Source organism: Labrus mixtus, chromosome 2 (genome assembly GCF_963584025.1).
Source record: "Labrus mixtus chromosome 2, fLabMix1.1, whole genome shotgun sequence".
Lineage (NCBI taxonomy): Eukaryota > Metazoa > Chordata > Actinopteri > Labriformes > Labridae > Labrus > Labrus mixtus.
In genome coordinates, this window is record NC_083613.1 from 22228677 (window position 1) to 22254029 (window position 25353).

General features: G+C 40.3%; 1 protein-coding gene across 3 annotated transcripts in view; it reads right to left on the reverse strand.

The window, feature by feature from the left end:
- Nucleotides 1-374: 374 nt before the first annotated feature.
- Nucleotides 375-25353, reverse strand: part of tll1 (tolloid-like 1) — a 44797-nt gene continuing 19818 nt past the window's right edge. The window contains exons 7-23 of one of the 3 annotated variants that reach the window (XM_061056571.1): nucleotides 24106-24284; nucleotides 23520-23625; nucleotides 22925-23049; nucleotides 21387-21502; nucleotides 21015-21117; nucleotides 19937-20053; nucleotides 19712-19857; nucleotides 18241-18436; nucleotides 17972-18097; nucleotides 16751-16911; nucleotides 16448-16628; nucleotides 15564-15686; nucleotides 11860-11985; nucleotides 7846-7973; nucleotides 4243-4456; nucleotides 3527-3777; nucleotides 375-2295 (exon numbers count right to left, since the gene is read on the reverse strand). In XM_061056571.1, the coding sequence (XP_060912554.1) occupies nucleotides 2161-2295; nucleotides 3527-3777; nucleotides 4243-4456; nucleotides 7846-7973; nucleotides 11860-11985; nucleotides 15564-15686; nucleotides 16448-16628; nucleotides 16751-16911; nucleotides 17972-18097; nucleotides 18241-18436; nucleotides 19712-19857; nucleotides 19937-20053; nucleotides 21015-21117; nucleotides 21387-21502; nucleotides 22925-23049; nucleotides 23520-23625; nucleotides 24106-24284 (2533 nt within the window). In that variant the 3' untranslated portion in view covers nucleotides 375-2160. The remainder of the gene's footprint in view (nucleotides 2296-3526; nucleotides 3778-4242; nucleotides 4457-7845; nucleotides 7974-11859; nucleotides 11986-15563; nucleotides 15687-16447; nucleotides 16629-16750; nucleotides 16912-17971; nucleotides 18098-18240; nucleotides 18437-19711; nucleotides 19858-19936; nucleotides 20054-21014; nucleotides 21118-21386; nucleotides 21503-22924; nucleotides 23050-23519; nucleotides 23626-24105; nucleotides 24285-25353) is intronic. The other 2 variants (XM_061056572.1, XM_061056575.1) reach the window with 2 other exon arrangements.

A 25353-nucleotide genomic window follows, 5' to 3' on the forward strand; every position in this document is an offset into this window, starting at 1 on the left:
AAAAACATGGTAAGTGACAGACATGCTGATAAGCAGATAGAGACTCTGAAAAGAGCTACAGTAGACTACTGGAGCTGTTTCCTTCTTTGCTCCGTCATTTTGGCTGAGCCAAGCTAAGCTGGGCAGCAGCAGCTTTATTTGTGTAATCAGTTACATATTACTCAAATTCAACACTGAACAATTCTAGATTTACTCTTAATATTCTGTGGAAAATGATTTCTGTAAAATCAATAATATATGACAACTGAGGGTTAAAGAGAAAGAAAAACCCTTAAAGCCTAAAGAATCAATATTTGTCCCTAAGCTCGGAACTTGTTGTCTCGTCTAATCAGATCAACAAAACCGATCAAACAACAAAACGTCAATAATCAATGAAACAGAAATACAAGTGTTTATTTCAATGACTGATGCAGAGGACTCATGTCAGTGTCTCTTGAGCAACAGATACTGAGGTGGAATGATAAAACAAAACTACAGTGGATCAGGGTCACCTGGAGATTGGCACGTACAGTGATGAAAGATTCAATGTAAAATCATACAGTTTACACTCATACACACACATTATTCCTCTATATTCTCCTATGACACGCACTTACACATTTGCATTTGAACACAGAGAGGATGCATGCTGTGTGCACCTTATTTTGTTTTTTCTTTATTTTACAGAACCTCGCTTCACTCCTCGCTCGAAAATACCAAGACGGGGGGACAGAAGTGTGTGTTTGGGTAAAATACACACAAATGAGTTGTGTTTCTGCGGATATGTAAGTGTGTGTTTATGTATCTCTGAGAACAGCTACAAAAATTGACACACAAACACGCATGCACCATTGACACTATCTCACACACAGACTACATTTCCCATGTTTTTTGTTTTTCACAATAAGACCATTCGAAAACCCAAATTGATTGAAGCTCGCTGCCAAAAAACCTCATAAAACACTCCGCTGACTCAACACAGCGACCTCTGCATACATTTTGGTTCTAAGGCAAAGTTGTAGTTCCACAGGACAAGTGCTGTTGGTGTAGTGTGCTGTTTGCACGCCGACTGCATCTCCGTTACAAAGTCTTCACTTTCATCGGCAGTCGTCTGTCAGTCAGTGTAGTTTTATTTTTAGCACCATGGGAATCTCTCCTTCATTTTGAATTGTGTCACTCCAAGAGACAGCTGTGAAAATATTCCCTTTTCCGATATCCACTGGAAAAAAAAAAAAAAGATTGGGCGTCGAGAGGTTGAGGTGGAAACTGAAAACATCCATAAAAAGTCGCTCCATTTGTTAGAAGATGGTTTTCATACTCAAAAAAAACAAACACACACAAAGTATAATGCAAGGCTTAACATTAGCATCACAGATCATTTGTAAATTGTTCTTTTTTTTTATTTCCATACACGATGGTCGTCAGCATAAGCTTTAAGCAAAAAGGACAACATGACGGCCTTCAGCCTTTAGTTTTTGTTCTCTTCTCTGTACACACATACACACATACAGTAAACACAATGTTTGTTTGTTTTTTACATAAGACATGAAATCAAATCATCTGCAGCCGTTCTGAGCTGGGTGGAACAGACCAGTTCCCAGGCATCAAAGGCAATAAAAATGTCTGTAGAGTTTCTGTGGACATGAGCAGCCATCTTATCACAGTAAGTTGCACACTTCAAGGACCAAGGAGTCAGAAAAGAACTCCCTTAATGGAGGCATTTTCTTCTTTTTTTTAAGCCTTCGTTCCTTAAGCATCCATAGTTTATAATTGTGAATATTAATCTAATACATGTATGTGAGTGTTTATACTCCTGTGTTGCGTTTTTGCACCATTAGAGTATCTCAGTAAACTGGTTTGCATGTTCAACCACCCTCCCTTCACATTGAGGGTATCCAGGTATCCGGTGATAAATCTCCTCCACTCAATCCTCGGCGTATTTCCCCTAATTAGTCAAAGCTTCTTTTTTTTTTTAATATCTTGTTATTTTTCCCATCTCAGAGTGAGATATGGAGCCACGTAGCGAGGCAAATGTTTTAAGTGTTGTCTTCCTCCTCTGGCTGGCAAACGTCCACGTCTGCCTGCAGTGTCCAAAAAGAGGGGGGGGCAGGCTGTACTTTTCTGGTTGCCATGGCGAAGGTCAGGGTTGCACAGAGATCAGAGGTCACGGAGCATCTAAAGTCATTTCCTGGTGTGAAGGCTCTCCTGGAACTTGGTGCTTGTGTAGCGGATGTGGAATCCCTTTTTGCTGATCGTGTCATCGCTGTGAAAACGGATCAGCATAGCTCCTCCGGGAGAGTAGATCCCCTCCCTGGGCTGAAGAAGGGACGGCAGAGAGACATGAGGAGAGACTGTCAGACATTAAGAGGTATTTTCACAGAATTAAATCAATTTAACAAAAAAAGTTAGTAAATCACAGTGTTTAGTTTCTATTTAGTCTCTCAAACTTTCTGACATCAGGTTATAAACATTAAAGTTATCCTTGTTCATGTTTAAAGGATTGTAGTTGTAGATAAGAGCAAAAAGAGAGAGAGAATACCTAGCAGCTCAAGATGTTTCTCCTTCACTTTAATGACTAACAATGGCTTTAATAAGAGCTTTACATACTGTACATGTCATTTTGGTGTAATCTTGTATTCATATAACTCAAGCTTTGACTTACGTTTAAGGTGCAGAAAATCTATTTCAATGGAGTAATTTTAAAAAAGTGTTTTTTTCAGATACCTTTTTTAATTTGCTGTACTTAATAAATATTTCCTAAATAACTTGTTATTCTTTACAATGAAAACTTCATACTGAAATTCAGTTTTGACCAGAAAGCTATCGTATGAGAATAGTAGTAAATAGTGGATTTGTCTACAAAAGCAAAACAGTCAAAAATGTTTAAAGAGGACATATTATACCCCTTTTCTACCTTTTCAAACAGTCCCCTGTGGTGTAAATGAAACATCTGTGCTGTGCTTTGGTCAAAATATAACATGAATCAAGCACCAGAGGAGGTTTGTGACCCTGTATAAACCAGCTCTCTCAGAACGCTCCGTTTTGGTGTGTGTCTCTTTAAATGCAAAGAGCCCCCCCCCCCCCCTGAGTTTTCCCAGTAGACTTCACTCCTCTGTAGCAAGACTAAGAATGGCAGACCTGCGCAAAAGTTTTGTTCTAGGCCCGGGATGGTGTCCATCGGTGGAGATATCAGGGGAGGGAAGGGTATTTTTTTTATGTCACAAGTTGAACAAATTTGAAACGGAGCACTTTTCTCTGTGTTATAAGACTTCTGCACACCACAAACAAAGGACTGGATGGGTTTATTTCACATTTTGTGGGTGGGTAGACACTCAGGTAACCCAAATATATGTTCAAAAACCCTGTAAAAGTGGATTTTTCATAATATGTCCCCTTTAACCTTACAGTGCTTGTCAACATATCCCATGAAAAGACTAATAATATATTGACTGACATTTTAGATATCATAGTTCTGTTTCCCACAGCGCACCATTGTTGTCCCGAAACGTATAAAAACACATCAGAAAAGTCTTCAGACATTTCTTACCCCTGAACCGCAGAAGCGACCCAGTCGGTGGGAGTTGGCGTCGTACCCGTTGTACAGCTCAATGTAGTCGTAACCACAATCCGCTTCCTCCTCTACCTCAAAAGTGATGAAGCTCAGTTCCACGCCGTAGCCCTGTTCGGCCGTCAACAGCCAATCACAGTCAGTGTGACCCGGATAATTATTGTCTCCAAACTGAGCGTGAGAATAAAGGTTCTTCTGCCGAACTTCTGCCTTCAGCCGACCTCCACACTCTGCACGGTCACAGGAAAGAAGGACGTTTTATCTGGTTAGCGGTTTTGATTTTAATTTGTCCTCTTAAGACAATAAATTAAAGTCAGTCTTTATGAATATTGTTCATCTTGTATTCTCGCCTCAAAGCAACCTTGTGTATGTTAGTGTTTGAATGACTAGGCGACATGTTTTTTAATCATTCTGCCTTTTCTCTGTTGTTTATTTTTGTCTCATTTATAAATGCTCAGGGTTTATTTGATGCACTGTGCAGCTGTTTTTCAATGTGCTTCATAAATACGGTTGACTTGACTTGACTTGTACATGCAGTTGTGACCCACTAGAGGGAGATAAAGCTCCTAAAAAAAACGATGCAGACTTGAGAAATAATGTAGGAGCCATTAACTTTGAGTGATGCTTTGGAGACACAAAATCCCCCTCAATGTGGCACAAAGAGAGATATTTCAAATACACAGACACACACACACCTGTCGAGTGAGTAGCCTGGAAACCCTTCCTTTGTACTGAGGCATCAGAAATGAAGCGGAGATACATCTTGTTCCCGGTGGAGACCAGCTGCTCCGGGATCTTACTGCCACACAATCGGCCCAAGATGGCGGCTGTGTCACTGTCCCCGTCGAAGGCCTCCAGATGGTCGTATGCACACTCCTGATGCTGCTCGATCTCAAACTCATTGAAGGTCTGGAAAGTTAGAGAAAAGAAAGTGAGAGGTCACGGAGTGAGACATGAGTTGGTGTTTAAAGACCACACTTTGCCAACTGCTGTCCAGTTTGAATTGTGACCATTTTTTTTGTTAAAATTACTTCCAAGGATTACTTTGAGAGAGCCTCTATAACCCAGAATACACGGGACACTTTTACTGGGATGACACATTGCTGTTTTTTTTCTTTTTCAAATGTAATTTTGGGGTTTTTAGCTGAAACGGACAGAATTTAAAACTGATGCCACCATATGACCTACAAGAGCAAACAAGATCATCAGAGAGAGGACTGAGTATTTCTGTATAGGGGTAGACAAAGAGTCACAATGAGTGATACATTTGACTGGTAAAAGGTAGCAGGATGAGATTCTTTGTGTTAAAAAGCACTACTTATACCTGCACAGGAGAAAATGAGGTTTGCTTTGTCCAGACGGGTTATCAAAACTGATACAAACCACAAGTTGCTCACATGAGCTTTAAGGTCCAAAAATGAAACTACATGAATGTCCATTTATCGCATTTGGATCCCATCTAAACTTTCAAGTTATTTTTAGAGGTAACATTTTATTTAAACTGAAGATTCTCCTCTATGCTCTTTTATGGTTCTTTTAAAAGTGAAAGGAACGGATGTAAATAGTTGATATTGGCACTTTTCAATCAGGATAACAATATAGAAAATGTAAGGAACATATAAGGAACAACATCGTCATTCGTTTTGATTTTATGTTGTGTTTTTCTTCTTGTAACTGACTGACTAAGTCAAACATTCCTAATATTTTTAAACTGTTTTTTTGGTCTCCAATAGCTCCCGAGAAAATGATTTGGCTTAGTTGGTAAATGTGGTCTATTTTAGTCTTATATGTTTGTCTACAAGAAGACAAGTCACAACTGAAATAAAACCTTATGTTGATCATTTAATGGATAACTGATATATTAGTAGACATGCTGAGAATGTCCATTATCATTTCCCATGGCTATTAAACAGGTTTAACTTTTTCATAGCAAAATAAATACATTTCGACATTCTTTAACACATGGGACATAAACAGCCCCTCTGCTCCCCTTGAGCCGACTCATCACTTGCAAACAGACACGCATGTACACTCTGTCACGATTCATAATCAAATCAAGTCACAATGAGCTGAGTCATAGCACCTTGCAGACCTCTCCCACACATCGCTCTCATGCAACCACACACGCCACCTTTTCTTTTTTTTTTTAAACCAACTTAAGTACCAAACCAAAGAAGAAAGAGGAGTAAAGGTAGACCAAAGTGAGGATGTCGTTACTCAGAGGGCAAGTGTTTGATTGTGGGGTCATGATGGCTTCCAGATGTTTCTTACTGTAGTTTACGAGACACACGGTTTATGGAGTTGCTTACTACTCCAGAGAGAGTAAAGTGTGTGTGTGTGTGTGTGTGTGTTTCTGAGTGACAGCGAGTGAAGACGCAATAACAGAGTGACCTTCACATCCCTGCTCAGATTTCTGGTATTAAATTTATCCTGCTGTGATGTCATTACCGTGAATAAAGAGAGCACTCCTGCTAATCTCAACACACAGACCAACGAAACACACACACACACAAGAACACATAGCTCTATTTATGTGTATTTGTGTGTTACTCACATGTTGTCACTCGTTGAAAAACGAATGCAAAAACTGCTGAAGACGTTTCTCATCATCACAGCTCATGTACTATAATGTGTGTTTCTGTTACGTAAGCGGTGATTAGAGATTATCACAACGAGTTGTGGTTGATGATTTTAAAAACATGCATTGAGCTCAGGATGAGGCAAATCCAAATAGCTTGCAGATCTACCGACAACCCTTTGTGTGTGTACAGTTTGTATTTATATAAACACATATTTAAATGTTTGCACCTGACTGTGTGTCCAGAGGCGAATTAAGTGTTCATGCTGTACAGACTGCACTGTGTGTGTGTGAGTATGAGACTATGAGCATGGGAACGTGAGTGGACTTTAGTGGATTATCTGTGAGAATGTGAGCATGCGTGCCCCTAAAATGCGGACTTTACCAAGTTACAGCTTTTCCTTACTATGTCAAAGGCAAAATCAATTAATTAAACCACAAAATCATTATTAATGGGCATTGTGGTCAGTGTATTTGTGCTTGTATCTGCACAGTCTGTGCTCATGTGTTGGTATTGAATGTATGCATCCCCAGGAAATCATGTTACATTCTTGAATCTACAATAAAGCATATGAAAAGTGGTATCAGTACTTTGAGAAGAATGTGGAGTAAGGAAAGCAGGCAAATAGTAACTTAAGTGGCAGTAAGTAAGACAGAGAAAAGTAAAGAGCTTGTTGCAAACTGCTGTCCAGATTAAAATCTAAATATAACCTTTTCAAGTGCCCAAATGTGTTGAAACATCTTATTCATGCACTTTATTATCTTGCAGGTATAAAGTGAATAATGCAGCTTGTTGTGCATGTTGCTGTCTGTGTCAGGCTAGTTAAAGGTGAGTTTACTACAGAATATGGAACTAGAGGGCCAAGATGTCTGTTTGGTCCTCATTTCTTCAACGGGCTGCCTAATGCTTAATGCAAAGTTTAACCACCAAGGTTAGACTTAGTTCTTAGTGTTTAAAAAGGTTGAGAATAGGGTTAGAGTTAGATTAAGGTTCGATAACTAAGGTTAGGGCAAAGTCTTGTGTCTGTACAGAAGGACGGACTTGTGAGTGTGTCTGTATGTCATCTCAATTTTGAAAGCTTGCATGCAGCACTCATTGTCTTCTATGGATTTACTTGAGTCAGCAGAAACTCCATTTGCATCAAAGCTTACGCTGCTTGGCAAACACAATCGGTTTGAGCTAATACACAGTGAGGGAGTCGAGATGATCTGCTCTCCTTTCTGCCTGTCTCAACATGCATAGATCAATATGTTGATTTATCTTTTAAAAAATGTACATACGGCTACATGACCTCATCAAATTGTGGAGAGGACTATCGGCTGTGACATAGAAATGTTTAAATGCACAAATGCATGCATGTGTGTGAACATGAAGGCTTAACACAAACATAAACGCACACACGCAGAATGACACAAGGACACAGATGGCTGCTGCCCAAGGCCTCTTTCAAACGCATGAGCACACGCTTGCAGTTAGCCTGAATATACAAACGTGCACCCTCTTCCCCTTGCACATTTGGGCTTTATAAGTGGAACATGGGAAAGACAGAGTTTATCGAGGAAGAAAGGGGGAAGGAGGGAAGCCTGAGGCCCTTACATAAGATTTGACCCCACAAACAGAATAATGTATTATTTTGAGGAAAGGATGAAGCCAAAAAATGCGAAAGGAAAGAAAAATCCTTCCCAAGTCCAGAAATCTGCCCGATTTGATCACACTCACTATCTTGACTCGGTGTCCTGGCGTGGCTGTGATGTCCCAGGTGCACTCCTTACGGCTGGGATACTTGTCTGGCCAGTTTGGGCTGCTCAGGGTTCCACTGGGGCTATGGATCTTATGCTCACACTCAGCTGGACACACACACACACACACACACACACACACACACACACACAAACACACACGCAAGAAAGCGCACACATTGAGAGGAAGTTAAAATCATGGCTGCACAGGAAAAGGTCAGAGGAAATGGAAAGGGAACAGGAAGAGGAGAAACGAGAGAACTAAAAGAGAGGGAAAAGATTTCAAAGAACACATCCTGACGACACGTTCAGAGTCTATTTCACATGAACACATGCACGCATGCTTTTAATGCACACACTGCAACATTAGGCCACCTGTTTTTTGCATTAATTGATCACAGAACGCAAGACATATATCTGACAGTAGAAGTTGTAATAGGAGATCATTTTGAACTTTGAAAGTGATCCCCATGTAGACAAAAACCAAACTCCATAGACCCAAAGATAAGGTATTTCATTTTATTTCTTTTCCTGAAGCAGACTGTTTATAACCATTTCTGGCCATAGTACCTATTGAATTCAATGCTTTCTTAAATGTAAGCCCTTTGTTCTGTAAGGGGATTATTGGGAAAGCTTTCAGGCCGACTTCAGGATCCATTCTGGATTAATCTAGCAAGCACAGTAAAATGACGCTTTCAAACATTCCAAAAGGGATCACTGAACCATTTCACAAGTGTGAAAAGTATGCAATGCTATCATGGACACAATTAAAAAGGCCACATCTCTGCATCTCATTGTTCTTATCTTCCCTAAAGCAACACATTTTAATAATGGGACCCACATGGCTTCTGTTGTTTTCAAAAGGTAGGAACTGAGCAGACAATGTTATTGTTTTAGCATATTTATCAAGAATAGTGCTATAGTAAGGAGAAACTACTTGAAATACTTTGTTAGTGTCAATGGTTTGGGATGGGCATCAGACTACAAATGACGGTTAAACTGGTTATACTAATGACAACACATCAGCTGTGGGCTATTCCATCATTCTAACAACTTTGTACAAACTGGTCGAAGCTGTAAACGTGCCAATCAACACGCTGCACATGTTTGTGTGTATGATGTGAGTTTAATGGACGCCATGAATGAAGGTGACTGGGGAGGCAGGAGGCATGCACACGACAACAAGATGTATTACACATTGGCAGTTTTTATTTGGAGTCAGACAACACTGAAGAACCCATGAACAGAAGGAGGTGGATGAACTGACAAGAACAGTGAATGATTCATAAAGAGACGTCTCTAACACACAATGTTTTGAATACAAATGTCAAACCCCCCCCCCCCAAATAGACTATTGTAACACATGATGCTCACAACTTGTGCAGTTAAGAAGTGTTGCTAACCCCATGATCACGACTGTGATGTCTGACATAGCAACAAAAGAAGCTTCTCACATTCTCAAGTAAAAAAATAAATGTAAAAATGCAACACCGCATCATATTATTACCAGTAAATTTAACCCAAAAGTATCAAGTTTAACATGTGCTTTCATACATGAAAAAATGATTAGACTGACACCCTGAGACATTGATGAACAGTGTTTCCCCTACCATTATATTGGGGGGGGGGGGGGGGGGTGGCCCTGCCTTTATTGTAGGGATAGGATAGTGGATAGAGTCGGAAATCAGGGAAATAAGTCATTTAAGGATACCTTTCCGATAGAAAAGGACAGCTGTCATTAAAAGTAACAAATGAACACAAAGATTCCTTCAAGTGTTTGTGTCGGTGTGTGTGTCCCCCCCCCCCCCCCCCCCCCAATGCTGTAAACCTAGGGGAAACACTGGATGAATATGTTTTTTTTTGCCTCTGTTGCTTTCTTGTCTTTTCTACTGCCAGTCTTACACAGTGTTACACACTTCTTGGCAGGTAAACTTTCAATTAAATGTGGAGCTCATATTAAAGGACCAGAGTATACGATTAAGTGTCATTCAGTGGTGAGATCCAATATTGCAACCAACTCATTAATCCCTCCCGTCTTACTATCTCTAAGCACCCTGAGTTTGTCCCATGTGATCTACAGTGGAAGCATGACATGGTGGTGCAACATGATGGGCTTAGTTAAGGAGGACCCGCTGCCCTTTAAATATCAAAGTCTGATTCTCAGGTAGCAAAAGCACAATGACTTGTATTTAAGGTGGTTATATACTTATATAATCTAGATCCCCCTCAATCCTACACACTGGTCCTTTTCACACATTCTGCATGTATGTAGCTACGCAAACACAGACACAATCTGTGTGATGGAATATGGATTTACATGACTCTGCAAGGTTAGTAGGTCAGGCTGTTCAAATGCACACACAGGAAGACAGCGCTACATGCAAACCTTTCAAGGTCCCAGATGTTTGTAACATGAGCGTTTTTACGATCAGCACAGGGAACCCTTTAGTGAGGTGTGTATTTGTGTATTTATGTGGTGTGTGTGTGCGTGCGTGTGTGTGTGTGTGTGTGTGTGTGTGTGTGTGTGTGTAAACGTTCAAAAGTTCAACTTCAAAGAGATGAGTATAATATGTCATTTCAACAGTTCTGTGTGTGTGTGTGTGTGTGTGTGTGTGTGTGTGTTCATGGGCATGTGCTAATAGCTTTATATAAATTATGTCAAACTGAAATCTTGTTCCCTGTCTCTCTGCGTCTCACACAAACACACATCGAAGTGAACACAGACTTGCAGGCAGAGCTGTTTGAAGTATTTTGAGACAGGTCTAGGTTGAGTTACAAGTCTTTCAGAGTAAAGCCGTTTTCACATAAACACTCCTGAAAATATCTAGAGAATTTCAGGAGGTCTGCTCCTAAAAACGTCCTGATCTGGTTGTTCACATTAATGCAGCAAAAAATTATCCTGGACGGGCAGGAGGGGGGCAGGGGTGGTCTCCTGAAGCACAGTATGACATGATGTAAAAAAGAATGACGCAGAAGTGGCGGAAGAAGCAGCAGAAACCGCTATAGGACGCTATAAGGTGAATATTTGCCTTCATACCAATGCTACATGTAGTTTGACAGAATCGCAGTATCAACAAAAGAACGGCGGAGAACATAATGGCCAACAGAATACGTAACGCAGCCGTTAAATGCTGTGCACTGAGACTGTAGCGGTTGCATGCATACAGTCTAAATGTGTACACCAGTCACAGGTAATAGACATTACCACCCCCTCCCATCTCACTTGGACTTTTTGTGAAAACAATACAAAGACGCTAGCAGGAGAAACTCTGGATAAAGTCTGATGAAAGGTTTGGCTGTTTGCATTCACACATGCAGCTCAACCCGAAACTGCAGGAGTTTTATGCAGGTGTGAAAACACTATAAGTTAGCCCCTAGACCAGATCCAGTATCAGGTCAATGAAAAAACACCTAATTATTGGAATAATGTCATAATTGATCATTAAATAACTTTATTTTGCTGTTTAGTCCTGTTTTAATTTCACTTAACAAGGTGCAGTCTGTCCTGCTTTCTGTCTTTTTGGTTTTTACTCCTTCTGTCATGGATCAGTATGATCAAAATGACAGACAATTCTGAAACTCTGTGAGGTATCTGGCTCTTCAGAATTGCAGCATAACATGACACATCATTATCAACATTTAATTATAGGCTGTGTTAATAATGATTTCAAGTTTCATTTATATTTACCTTACTAGATCAAAGCTTGGGATTGTGTAAAACCTGACTGTCTTTTTAAGTTTAGTCTACAGCTCTGCCTGCAGGCTCCAAGAACAAATTAATGTATGTAAAAAAAAAAACCCTCATCCTAAATGGAAAGGACCAGTCTGTTGTCATGTGGATCCTGATGTGGATAAACATAGTAAGGGCTGTATGATGGACGATGACTGTTCTTGTGAATAAGCGCATGCTTGTGTGAGTGTGGCAGCACGTGCATGTGCACTCCAAAGTTTTTATTCCAGTGTGTGTGCTGATGTGAATGTGAGTGGAACCCACCTTCCTTACAGTCATGTTTGTTCTCATGCAGTACAAAGCCGTGGCGACACTGACAAACGTAAGAACCCACTGTGTTGATGCACTCGTGCTGGCAGCCTCCGTTGTCCTTGCTGCACTCATCTTTGTCTGTGAGAGACACACATGCAACACATCACTCATGTGGAAACAACAAGAATGTGACGGGATGCAAGGCAGGGGGGGAAAAAAAGGGCAAAGCTGGTGAAACAGTGGTAGGAGGAGAGGACCAAGCAGAAATCAAACAAACTAGAAAGGGGAAGTTAACAAAAGAAATAAGACAATAGACACAAAAAATTGGGAAAATGGCAAACAAAGACAAACATGAATACAAATATACAGATAAAACACCACACAACAGGGTCACATATGTTAAAACGAGGTTTAAACTTTATGACTGGACTTGGTGTTCAAGCTAAGAGAAAACGTCAATTAACATCATGCAAAATCCCCTTTCCCAAACAGCACTCCCAGTTATTAGCTTAGCAGCCGTTACAAAGCACAACAGAGCTTTGGATTTCTCAACACTTTGTGCTAGCATTTCCTAAACCTAACACGGGAGAGGCATAGTGCAATGAAAGTGTAAGCAATGTCTGTTTTTTACGTGAGCTGTAAACATTAAAGGACATCCAAAGATTAAAATAAAAAACATTAGAGGAAAGCACATGAAATAAAAGTAAGTATAAAGACAGCAACGGGCGACTACAAAGGGTTAAGTAAGTTAGTCTGTGTGTGGTTCTGTTGGCCTGTAACACTGTCTTTGTGCTTCTCTTTTGGTTCATGGTCATTGTCGCCCTGTGGTCAAACTCTCTGACCATAACAGCTGCTTACAGATCAGCTGTGCTCTCCTGGGGCCAGACCACCACTGCTAAATCTGTCTGATCTGTCAGCCGAGGAGCAACTGTGAAATCTGACAAAGCTTCTGTCTTGAAGCTTTTTTATTTTTTCATTAACCTACGAAATATACTGGAAACTTACTTATCTGGGATTTTTGTTGTTCACTATCACACTGCATGGTCGGATATATGGACCCCAAAATATCCTTGGGAAAGGAATTTAATAGGATTTAGTATTTGAATAGTAAATTAACACCTTACTTCTGTTGCTTTTTATGGTAGGTTTGTGTTTTTTTTTGCTATTTCTACCTCCTGCGTTTTAAGATTGTGATAAATGAGTAAATGTGAAATATTTAGTAGACGTTGGTTATGTTAGCTTAGTTTGTTAGAAAAAACCCACTGTCAAGCACAGGGGTCTTTGATTGAAATAAAAACTCAACCCTTTTTGAAAAAGACCCCTTAATTGAGTTTGCTAAGAGTATAGTTACCACTAGAGGTGGGGGACAAAATCCATTTTTGTAAATATTAAGATTCTTATCTTCTGAGATTTTAAATAGATTCATAACTTCAAAATTTTTTTTTTTTTTTTTTGGCTAATCAGTCACTCCCTGCTAAATGCTAAGGCTAGCTCTTTAACTCAGTAGAATGCCAAATGGAGCAGCAAGAAATTCAGACAGTCTCAGTCTCACAGATGACTGGAGTAGATCCTGAAGTATGTACTAAATCAAAAACAGACTTTGAATTCATGATCCATGATTTCAGAATCATTTTGAATCAAAAATAGATTCCAAATCGAATCGTGACCCCAAGAATCAAAATCGAATCGAATCGTGAGACGCCCAAAGATTCCCAGCCCTAGTTACCACTATTGAGACTGTATGCTAAATGAAAAGTTACACCCTGCAGTGGTTTATTTTTAGCTGGGTTCACAAACATCATATTTACATCTTGTGTCCATTTTAAAATGATCCTTACTAAAGCTATATGCAGTGGTTTCAAACCCTAGGCCTGATCTTGAGTTGGCTGCACAGTTTTCAAGTTTTGTCCAAACCTTTATACACATTGCCCAAAATCTAGCCTTGCATATTTGGTATTTTTGGAAATGTAAGGACCTCAACAAAAATACTTATATTGAAGTTCATTGCTAGCTTGAACAATGTTTGGCTGCACTGTGTGAGTTCATAAAGATGGAGCCGTTGGCAAGCGGCTGTATGTTACGAGGTCAGTGTATGGAAGTATCTGTAGACTGAAAAGAAAATCCGAAGCAACACAACTGAGGTGTTTTCTACCTTGTTGCTCATTTTTTCTCCCTCACCCTTCTAAACACGTCTTCTCCTCACTGAGGCTGGGTGTAACTATTAACAAAGGCTTTTAAGGATCAGAGCGGGTAGACTTAAAAAAAGTGATGGTGTCACTGACAGAAACAGAGAGATGGGAGATTTGTAGATGGCCACAAAGAAAAACAGCGAATGTGGGAGATAGAGAAGAGAGTGGTTGTGATTTCCTATAAAGAGATGTGGGATTACAGTCTCACTTCTACTCAAGAGCTTCTGAATCAAACTAGATCTGCTTTTAATGAAACCACTAAATCCTCCTCTGTGTGTGTGTCTCTCTCTCTTTGTGCTCATGTGTGAGTCTGTGTCTGAGGTGGTATTACGATGCTATTGTGGGCTCAGTCTCGTCCTATCACAGGCTAAGAAGCTTTGCAGTGGATGCTACACAGTGCTCATTGTAGCGTTCGTCAGGTCAAGCAACACAATGTCCACATGCACACAAACACGCGCCCACTCGGATGGATTAGTCGTGTGTGGGAGGCTGAAGGGACCTCCCTAAAGCTGCTGGATTTCTGCCATCCCAGAGCTATCGCTTGAAGCGTCTGACAATACCAGATACACTTACACAGCAACTTTGATCACACGCAAACACCCTGACATGATCTCTGTCTGATGAAGTAGTTTCTCTTCGCTAACTGCTCCTGTAGTTGAATGTTTTCCAGTGCGTCCAGTTGACATTTGTATTCCTCTGAGGGAGGAAAAAACGCTGAGAATGTTACACCGAAGTTGCCTTTTGGATCAGGTATCCATTTCCCTTCTAGTTACTGTAAACGCTATACAGTAATAAAAGAGAAAACTTGATCTTATCTTTGGGACAACTTCCTAAAATTGTTAATTTTCCAATGTGAGCGTCCAACAAATTCATCCCTGCAAAAAGGCGAGTAGGGGATATTTGTTGTGTGTTAATGTGGATATCATAGATTTGTCTCAATTCCATACACCATATTTATTTCTTTTCACTGGCTGTACTTTAATTTAAAAGAGTAGTGGATATAGTAATAAACAACAACATTATTATTTTCAGAATTTTACTGATTCCCAATTTAAGACAGGCTGTAAACCTCCAAAAGTTGGAGTTTGACTGTCATCCATTGTTGCTCATCACTAAAAGAGTACAGTACACCAATTTTGGGTCCCAATTTTTTTAAACTAGAGAAATATATCAAATTATGGCAGATGTATGTAGCATCACACAAATGATATAAGACTTTATTTCAATCCAATAAACTTTGATCCTCTGTTTATATTTAGACCATTACAGCAAACCAAAGTCTATTTGTCATAATGACAACATTATTCAGGTAAATATTTCTTAAAAGATACTATTGTATCATCACCCATCTCTCTTGTTACTTAGAAATTGTTGTATGTGAAATGGAATTGGGACAAGCACATGTTACCCTCCGAAGAAGAATGGATTAAACAATGATCCACTTCGTTAAAACAGGATCTATCCATTCCCCTCGTCACGTGGTAACACCAGAGCCAATCAGAGATGCCGACTGTGAGGCCATGTTACCTCTGACCTTTGATGAGGTTGCCAGCTTGTTGTTGACATGGCCACGAGTGGGGGAGCGACCGCGCTTTATGTCCTGGCATGACTCAAACACAATCATACGGTCCTGACACAGAGTCAGCCTGTCTGAGGGAGAGAGGGCAGAGTGCAGGGTGGGTGCAGGGAGGGCTGAGGGCCGCTGCAGGCTCAGGAGACACAGCATGACAGCATGACAGACACACACAGCGTATGTACACTGGCAGAAAAACAAAGGGGGTATGCACACAAATATGGAAAACTTCATGTTTACTTGACCATACACTCAGACATACACACACGTCTACACACAGTAAGGGGGGGGTGGGGGGGGGGGGGGGAAGAAGACTCAGAGAGGGAATGCAGATCCTGGTTTGTGTTTCATCTTCTACAAGAAGTTGGCTGCAGCTCTTTTTGATGTTAACCACTACAATACTTGTATCCTGTTTGAAAAAGGTTACAGCGGTAACTCAGCTAAATATACTTTTTAGTTATCTTTACAGACGGATACTTGAGGTAAAATCAACACAAAATAACAAATTCAAAGTACTGTTACTTTACATGTGAAAATAATGTTGGGTGTATTGCAGTTTAATTCATTAAAAAATAGGATAGAAATAGTATTTAGGTCTGGAACTGTAGCGCTGAAAACTGCAAATTTATCAGTTTCATGCTGAAATTAAAGCTTCCACAAGCTTTTCTCATTGCTGCTGTTGTCTAAGTAACTTTTCCTCCATCTATACTTCAGTTATTCAAAATAAAAATCCCATTCCTGATGATCATAGCACATACATACAAACAAAAAGAAACACACACACACAGACGCACACACACACACACACACACAGACAAAGATGTAACACGTGTCTTACCTGAGAAGAAGTGAGCTTTGAAGCCTTTCTTTGATACAGTGTTGTCGGACTTGAACTCGATCCTCATGTTGTTGTATTGAGACGTGATGACTTCAGGGACCTCCGTGCCACAGTATTTACCATGCAGCTTTGAGTCTGATGAGAGGCCGCTACGCACCTCCACATAGTCATATTTACACACCTACACACACAAAAAAAGGCTTGAGTAACACTCATTTTTAATGACGGATACTTTAGTTAGCTTCTTCCGTTCTACTTTTTTTTATTGAAGCACAGCACAAGAGCACACAAACACACACACACCTCGTTTCCTTCCAGCTCGAAGGCCTCGAACTGCATGGAGATGCGGTACTGAGTGGGAGCAACCACCTGCCACACACAGTTCTTGTTGGGAGGATACTCTTTAGGCCAGCCAGGAGTGCTGATGGTCCCATTCAATTTAGAGAGGAGGCCACCGCATGCAGCTAGCAACAAAAACAAAGAAACAAATCAGACACACATACATTCATAAAAAACTTTGTATAACAACAACTATAAAAGTTTCTATGAAGGTAGTATTTTTTGGGCAATCCAATATATTTATTTGAGCCTAACACACTCGTGGAGGATGAATCTCGAATATAATCAGTCGTTTTTGACAAATTTGCTTTCAGATGCACTACCTAAGTTATTCATCACACAACTACATCCGCTCAAATCCACAAGTTTCCAGTCTGAGCTGACATGTTTCATTGGCTGGTTTCGAGTACAGGATGATGATTCAACCGCAAAAATATGAAAAACACAGCTGTGCACTGCATTTATTTTTAGCCAGAGGGATTCTTTTACTGATATGATGTAGGTATGGTTGGAATGTGGAGGACAAACAGGTACGTCATCGTCTGCAGTCAGTTTTTACTGATGATGCCAATGGGAGTATTTGTCATAGAGGAACCGGACACAGCTCCAAGGAAAAGTGAAATATCTATGGGAACTACCTGTTTTTTTCACTACCTGTTTTTAAGTTCATGACACGTAACATGACACACATAACACAGAATATGTGTACAGGTTAACAGATGTTTTCTTTGTTTGTTATTGTTTTACTTGACCTTGACCCGTGTTTGGGCAAAATTCCTTCCAAAAAAATGAGTCACAATTTAAAAATCCCCTTTTCTAAGCCTTTCCCCCATAAGTAAGGATTAAAAAAAAAAACACATCTAAAAAAAAAAAAAGCTGAATGACAATTTGGATGTGTCTCTAGAAGAGCTTTCTCTCTCTGCAACAGATGTGGTTTGTCTGACGTTTTCGGTATGTGGGTCATCACAGGTAGTTAATTTATTTTTGCGGGATTAAAGGACCTTCACAGCATTTGTGGGATTGGAACAGCGAAGCATGTGGCTTTGTGTCCGAGGGATGTTTTTTCCTGTTGATGGAGGCTGTTCGGATGTTTTTTTTCTGATGAGTAACAGTCATATCCTACAGAAACACACAGCTTGGTGACAAAGGAATGCACAAACAACACTGATCCCAGCGTACAGTTACCTTCACAGCTCTTCTTGTCAGGAGCTAGTTCATAGCCCGGGTCACAGGCACACTTGAAGCTGCCGAGAGTGTTTACACACCTCTGTTCACATCCACCATTGTCTGGCTTGGCACACTCATCCTCCTCTGGAAAACATACACGTCAGAGCACATATGCACACACGAAACAATGCTCTGGTTACAAAAATCATGTGAAAAAAACAAACTCAACTGACACACACACACACACACACACACACACACACACACACACACACACACACACACACCTTTGAAAAAGTTTGCAGCGAAGCCAGCCTTGTTGACTGTCCCATCTGAGACAAACTTCATCCACAGTGTGTGTGAGGTGGAGCGCACATCCTCAGGTTTGTCGTAGCCACAGAATCGACCAATCAGCGGGCTCGTCTCCAGAGGGCCATCCCTGACCTCTAGGTAGTCGTAGGCACAGCTGTCGTGTCTCTCAATCTGCAAAAATATATATCGAGTTATACTTAAGCACACAGAGAGGATACATGACACTACTTTGAGTATAAGCATGTATGGAGTCACCATCAAATATCTCTGTGGTACCACAGATTAAATATCATCAGAGGCACAACATTTCCTCCTTTTTTTGACTGCTCAAGATTTTCTGACCAAATGCCTGCTGTAAATTTTAGCAGCAACTTAAATTTGATCCCTAGATTACAACCCATTGGTTCCCAAGCTGGGGTCCAAAGATCTCACGGGGAACCACTGGTTTAACGGAACCAGGCAGTATTGTGAAGAGTTGTTATCTTTAGTGAGACATTGTCATTCATCTTTTTTCTATAGGCGCAACTTTTTCTTTCTTCACCACAACTTGTTTCTGTTGGAAGTCGGAATTCTTTTCTAGCCTCTCAAGTTGAAGCCTGATTTAAACAATGGTCCACACAGATTAGAGGAAGTCTTGGCTGGAGGACCTTCACAGTCCCAATTGGCATCACCATAAGACCCCCCCCCCCCCAAAAAAAAAAAGAAAACCTTGCTTCCAAAGGCAAATTGCAAATGATGTGGCTTTGGTCTGTTATTTAGAGCTGAGCTAAAGGAAGTTAAAACAAAGCACTGTGACAGGCAATATTGAGAGGACATGCAGTTTATGTGAAATTAACGTCTGATCTACTACAGCTCTTAACATCTTAGCTCTTTTATTCCACTTGGTTCTGAAAGATGAATGGTTAATCATTCCCCTGCACAGAGTTTAGTGTGCATGCCTCTTTTTTTGTCACAAAGAAAGGCCAACATTGGTTGGAGTTAGAAAAATCCAACTAGCTAAAAATGAATTCTTATCTTTGAAATGATTCTTCTAGAGTATGTTAAGCAGACAAGTAATTGCATAACAATAGAATGGACAAGAACACAAGATGTGTGGATCTTAGCTCCTGCGTGAAGGTCTTATGAAGATCTTTGACCTCACTTGTGTGAAGTTGGTTGGTGACAGATTGAGTCGTTTAGCACACTGACATTTTTATTGCATTCTAACTAATCCAGAACTGCTTTGTGTCTCTGCACACACACACACACACACACACACACACACACACACACACACACACACACACACACACACACACACACACACACACACACACACACACACACACACATACACACACACACATACACACACCACAGTTATTAACTTCCTAGAAGCTATAAGAGCGTGAAATTTGACCCAGACATTCCTGAGCACACACATACGGACAGAAGACAGTGAGTCACCTCAAAAGCCTGAAAGCTGAGTCCGACGTTGTATCCCTCGGACACAGTGATCCTCCACACACACTCTTTCGAAGGTCTGTAGTCATCGGGATAGTTTGGAGACTGAATCTGTCCTGAGTCTTTGGTGATTTCACCTCCACAGATCGCTGCACAGCAGAAACACACAGAAATCTATTCATATATTTGTTTATTTTTCTATGTTTGATTTGCAGGCAGTGGAGTTACCTTCATAAATGGCGGCAAAGCCTTTTCCCACCCAGTTGCTGCTACTGCGGAACTCAATCCACATCCTGCTGTCAGTCGAGATCAACACGTCGGGAACTTTATCGCCACAAAACCTGCCTGTTAAAACACACACATAGAGACCAACCATGTGAGAATCATAACTTGAATCATGCAGTGATTGTTGAATTAAAACAGACATTTAACTTTGTCCAAGTAAAACACTACAACAGTTTAAACCTCATTCCAGAGACTCCACAGCTCGCTTGGTTACATTCCCTGATGATGTGGTGCTAATGTCAGCCTGAACATTTAATTATAATCAGAAGAACAAGAACTTTTTAATCTTAAGCCTGGGCATTCACACAGCTAAAGGACAACGTGTAAACTGTGGCACCAAGCCTGCACACTGCAGCCATGTGGGATGCTCTGAAAAATAGTTTTTGAAATTATTGAAGGTGTATATTGTGCAGGGAAAACAAAAGAGTAAATAGATGGATAGGGTTCACATAATTCCTCAAAGACAAGAAAAGACGGATCTCATTCAGATGTTTTTACATATTTTAGTATAAGTTAACATCAATTTTATGATATGAGCATAAAGGACATTGAAGCTGGGGAAAATAACAATTCAAGAGAGCCACCACTACATTAGTTCACTCATCAAGACTGAGTTATTAAAGAAGTCCATCCTTAGGGTGTTCCATGAACTTTTTCCATGACCTAATGTAAAAAAAAAAAAAGGTAAGCTGTTTTTGATTGGCTTTCAGTGCCCCTGTCGTTCTAAGGCTATACCAGAGATTTGCTTCCAAATTGTCATCATGATAGTTTTGCTCTTCAATCCACATCAGCTTGAATGATTTTTATATTTATATATATTCTATATTTATATATATTCTATTATATAGTAATTTGTCTAGCTGAGGACGACCCTATAATCATTTAACAGTTATTCAGTGCAAGTTCAGCAGAATGATAAGATAAAGAAGGAATCCGAAAAAAGAAAAGGCACAAATGTCTCCCTGTGTTCATTAGTGGGTAATAAGTGAACCAGTTTTGTCTCACTGCTGCCCGATCTTACCGAGCAGTGGAGCTTTCCTCCAGTATCCATCCCGAACCTCGATGTAGTCGTACCAACACAGACTGCTTTTATACAGATCCATGGTGGTGAAGTTCAGGACTATCTGAAGGGGAGAAAGTAAATATTCAATAAACATTAACTATACCTAAAACAGATGCTTACACTTCAGAGAGCATTTGGAAGTGGATGATACCTGAAGTGTTAGAGATAATCAACATGCAGTCATTTTGTTTGATTCAAATTAACTCCACTGCTGTATGCTTTGTTTGTTTGTGTGTGTGTGTGTGTGTGTGTGTGTGTGTGTGTGTGTGTGTGTGTGTGTGTGTGTGTGTGTGTCTGTGTGTGTGTGTGTGTGTGTGTGTGTGTGTTCACCTTTTCTCCAGGTGTAACAGATATTCTCCAGACACAGTGTGTGTATGATGGGTATCCGTTGGGGTAACCAGGAGACGAGAAGTTGCCTGTTGACTCTTGGAGCGTCTCTCCACATGCTGCGACGTACACCAACACACACACACACAAACACACACATACAAACACACATATACAAACAAACACACAAACACACACATACAAACACAGAGGGAGTTACATTTATGTGGTTAGTCCTGCTGTCAAGTATAATCCACTCAGCTGTTTCTTATGATCTGTACATTACCAAGAACACATGGCTCTCATATATATTATTACTCCCATTCTTCCACTGCCAATTTACTAAAATAAATACACAACATATTTTGTGGAAACAACATCTTATACACTGCCAGAGTTTAAACTTTTATGACATGTATTTATGACACAGAAAACAGTGAAGGAATTAAAGTTACCCACTCAAACAAATTCATATTTCATGTTGCTTTTGGCTTGTTTCAGATTTACATGATTGTGGCTGCAGTGTGCATTTGTATTCTTGTTTGTGTGACTATACGTGAGATTTCCCACCACAGTCACAAAGCAAAATTAACGATCGCCTTGTAGAAGAGTCAGTCACTGAAACATTAACAGATTTTATTTATCACAAAGAAGAAAAAAAGTAAGGAGATCTGTTTACAGCTGCGTGTGGATTAGAGGTAAACATGTTCTGACAATATTGCTCTCTTTGTTCTTCATTCTGAGGTTTACGCCGTTGCTCCCTCGCAAAAGGAGGTTAGCCAAATGTGCCCCTCCTATCCCATCATGCATGCTGTTTTCCCCCCACAATGCCCTGGGGCTCTGTTCATCTGTCAGTGAATATGGTATCCCTCAAATATGACCTTATAAGGTTGAAGTTGTCTCTATTTCCAGCTGGGACATGCAAACAGTCATGTTCCTGCTCCAGCAGCAAAATACATTTAGTATTATTATATACACAGTGTTTTTTATTATTGTATTTAAAAAAAAGAGTAAATTACCGCCATATCCTCAGTTATATTACACAAATACATCGTTTGAAATAAATAAAGAAGCGGAAAATAATTGAAAATAATTAAATACATGAATCAACACATGATGCAACAGTCTCGGATAAGAACATCATGCACACACTGTGACCTAAAGTGTGAACTCTTCTTGGAGGGTTGTTAGTGTAAGTGTGTGTGCCAAAAAAGGGGTGGGACCATTTCTAGCAATGAACCTTTGCAACATCATAGCACGATCCAGATCACGTCAGAACCATACAACAGGGACACTAGTGACAGCCAGAGCAGCACGGGTGTGTGCAGGAACTAAGGAAAGGAGGGTTTTTATGTGTGTGAGACCCGAAGACAGAGAGGGGAATCACATGCAAAAACATATTACTCAATTTCACTCAGTGCCTTGGAGAGTGAAGGGGTGGGCTAATTTTACGACAAGTAAACAGATGTCATCTTTTTTTTTCGACAACACACACACACATTGATATTCATACTGTGGTTTCATAGTAAATATATCAGTACCTGGACATCTATACAGCTTCCTTGCCTGTGCAATGTCTCCTTTACTGAGCCTGGTCCGCTGGCCAATAGCAGGCCTGACCCCGTTTTCGTCTCTGGATGGAAGGATGGTGTCGAGGAACATCCCCCTGCAGGGAGGCGACGAGAGCGTCAACACACATTTCCAGGAAATCAAATAAAAAGATTTCAACATATAATTGTCCTCAATACAGCACGTTATAATTTATGTGCTGAGAGCAGTATGACCTAATGACCCCACAAATGTGGAGAAATTTGCTTGTCTCATATGTGGAAACAAGAGATCACTCTCACTGTCAAAAAGGCTGATATGAAAGAAGTTTAACACTTGAAAATATATTTCAGGATTAAAAAGAAATCTGTTTTGTTGCAATGGTGGTTCATGAGTTTCTCCATAACTAATTGTATCAAAGCTGTTAATCTACAAAAACAAAGTCTGATTGAAAAAACAATATGTTAGTTTCACAACATCACAGAGGAGAACGTTTCAAATGAGAAAAATCTGTTTTTGCAGCTTGTGTAACTGATCTATTTGGTAAACTTAACACAAGTCAATGGATGAGTTTGTGCCAGCGGTTACCGTGAGAAGGTGTTCCTGGCGTAGTGCATGATGCTGTCAAAATCATATGGCTCCCCCAGAGAGTTGACCTCCCCCGGCTCCATCTTGAGAAAGTTATACTCCTGGCCTGGAAATCACAAATATGATGAAGACAAACATACATTTACAAACAGGCTTGGACAGCAGCATTAGACAGTTATGTTTAATATTCAATTAAAAAAAAAAAAAACATGCATGAACAGTGCATCATTTAAAAAGCATTTAGTACATTTCTAGTAATACCATGGTGCAGTGATATTGAATATTTTTCCAAAAAACACAACATTCAGTTGCTATGTCATTTGATTAATCACCTGTCAGATTAGGTTGTAGTGCAAACAAGTCTAGATTCATATTGTTGCTCATTGATTTGTGCTACATTATTATTGTATGAAAAGTTCTGTACAGATAAAGTTTAATTGACTGATTGAAGTGTTTGGGATGCAAAATGATAGTCTGGGTGTCTGAGGTGATTCTCACAAGTTATACTTACTTGTCTCCAGCCAGAAAAGCAACCCTGAAAACATCTTAACATAGACCCAGATGCATTATGGGTACTAAGTCTCACCTGGCTGAATGTTATCCCGGATGATGGTCACGTGATCGTCACGGTCAGGCCGTGTGTGCTCGTGCCAAAATCCGATGACATGACCCAATTCGTGCACCACAATGCCAAACTTGTCACAGTTCTTGCCTATAGAGATGGCCTGGGGCCCGTTGCCACGACGACCCACATAGGAACAACACCTAATAAGGATAAGCAGAACGTTGATAGCAGGGAGATAGGCGGATCATTTTTATTCTTACTACACATTTGGCATCAACAGTACTGTATGAACACGCCCCCCCCCCCCCCCCCCCCCCCCCACACACACACACACACACACACACACACACACACACACACACACAACGACACACTGTTTTCAGGATTTCCTGCCCTGTACTACGTCCACCAGAGGAAAAGCAGCAGGATTTATTTACATACAACTCTCTGATAACGCTGCAGTTTCATAGTCAAACCGAGTAAGCTGTGAGACTTCACACTTCGCTGCCCACAGAAAACACACACATACACACAGGAACACACACTTTCTGTTTAGCCGAGACATCCGTGCCAGGCTAACAAATCTGATTAAAGTTATCCAGTGAGATAATTGCAGGGTGAGGATCAGGAGTCACTGGAGTAGATAGGGTTTTTTTTTTCTTTCCAGCATTTGAAGCTCCAGTTTAGGCACCATTACTACACCGACAATAGATGGCAACACACAAACTGTAGTTCTTCTCCAAAACGTGACTTGTATTTCTGCACATATCAGCCTTTTCCTCTCACTGACCTGCAGGATGCCCATCCAAGCTGCAGGGTATTTATACATCAGATTAAAGTGTCTAATCTCTGATGCAGCCAGCCTATGACAGGACACGAACAACTGCTATCATTGGTTCACATGCAGCTCTCTCACTAAACTACATTTAAAAAAATAATTTCTAAATGGATTTTTTTTCAGAGTTCATCAAGGGTGTGAGCTTGCTGAGATGATCATTGTTCATTAACAAGCAATTAAGGGCATTAATAGAAACAATTCAACAGGTGCTTAATGAAACAGGAAATACTAAGAAACAAAAAGTGGAATCAGCTAAAAAATCAATTTATCATTAAAACACAAATATTTTCTGCAATTTCTTAATTATCTTACAAGCCCTACTCTTTCACCCATCTAACCAACATCCGCTCAAAGAGACAAACCCAAGGTTCATACTTAAACTTAAACCTCACAACCTAAACCAGTCAGTGAAGAGTCACCACTGTACAAAC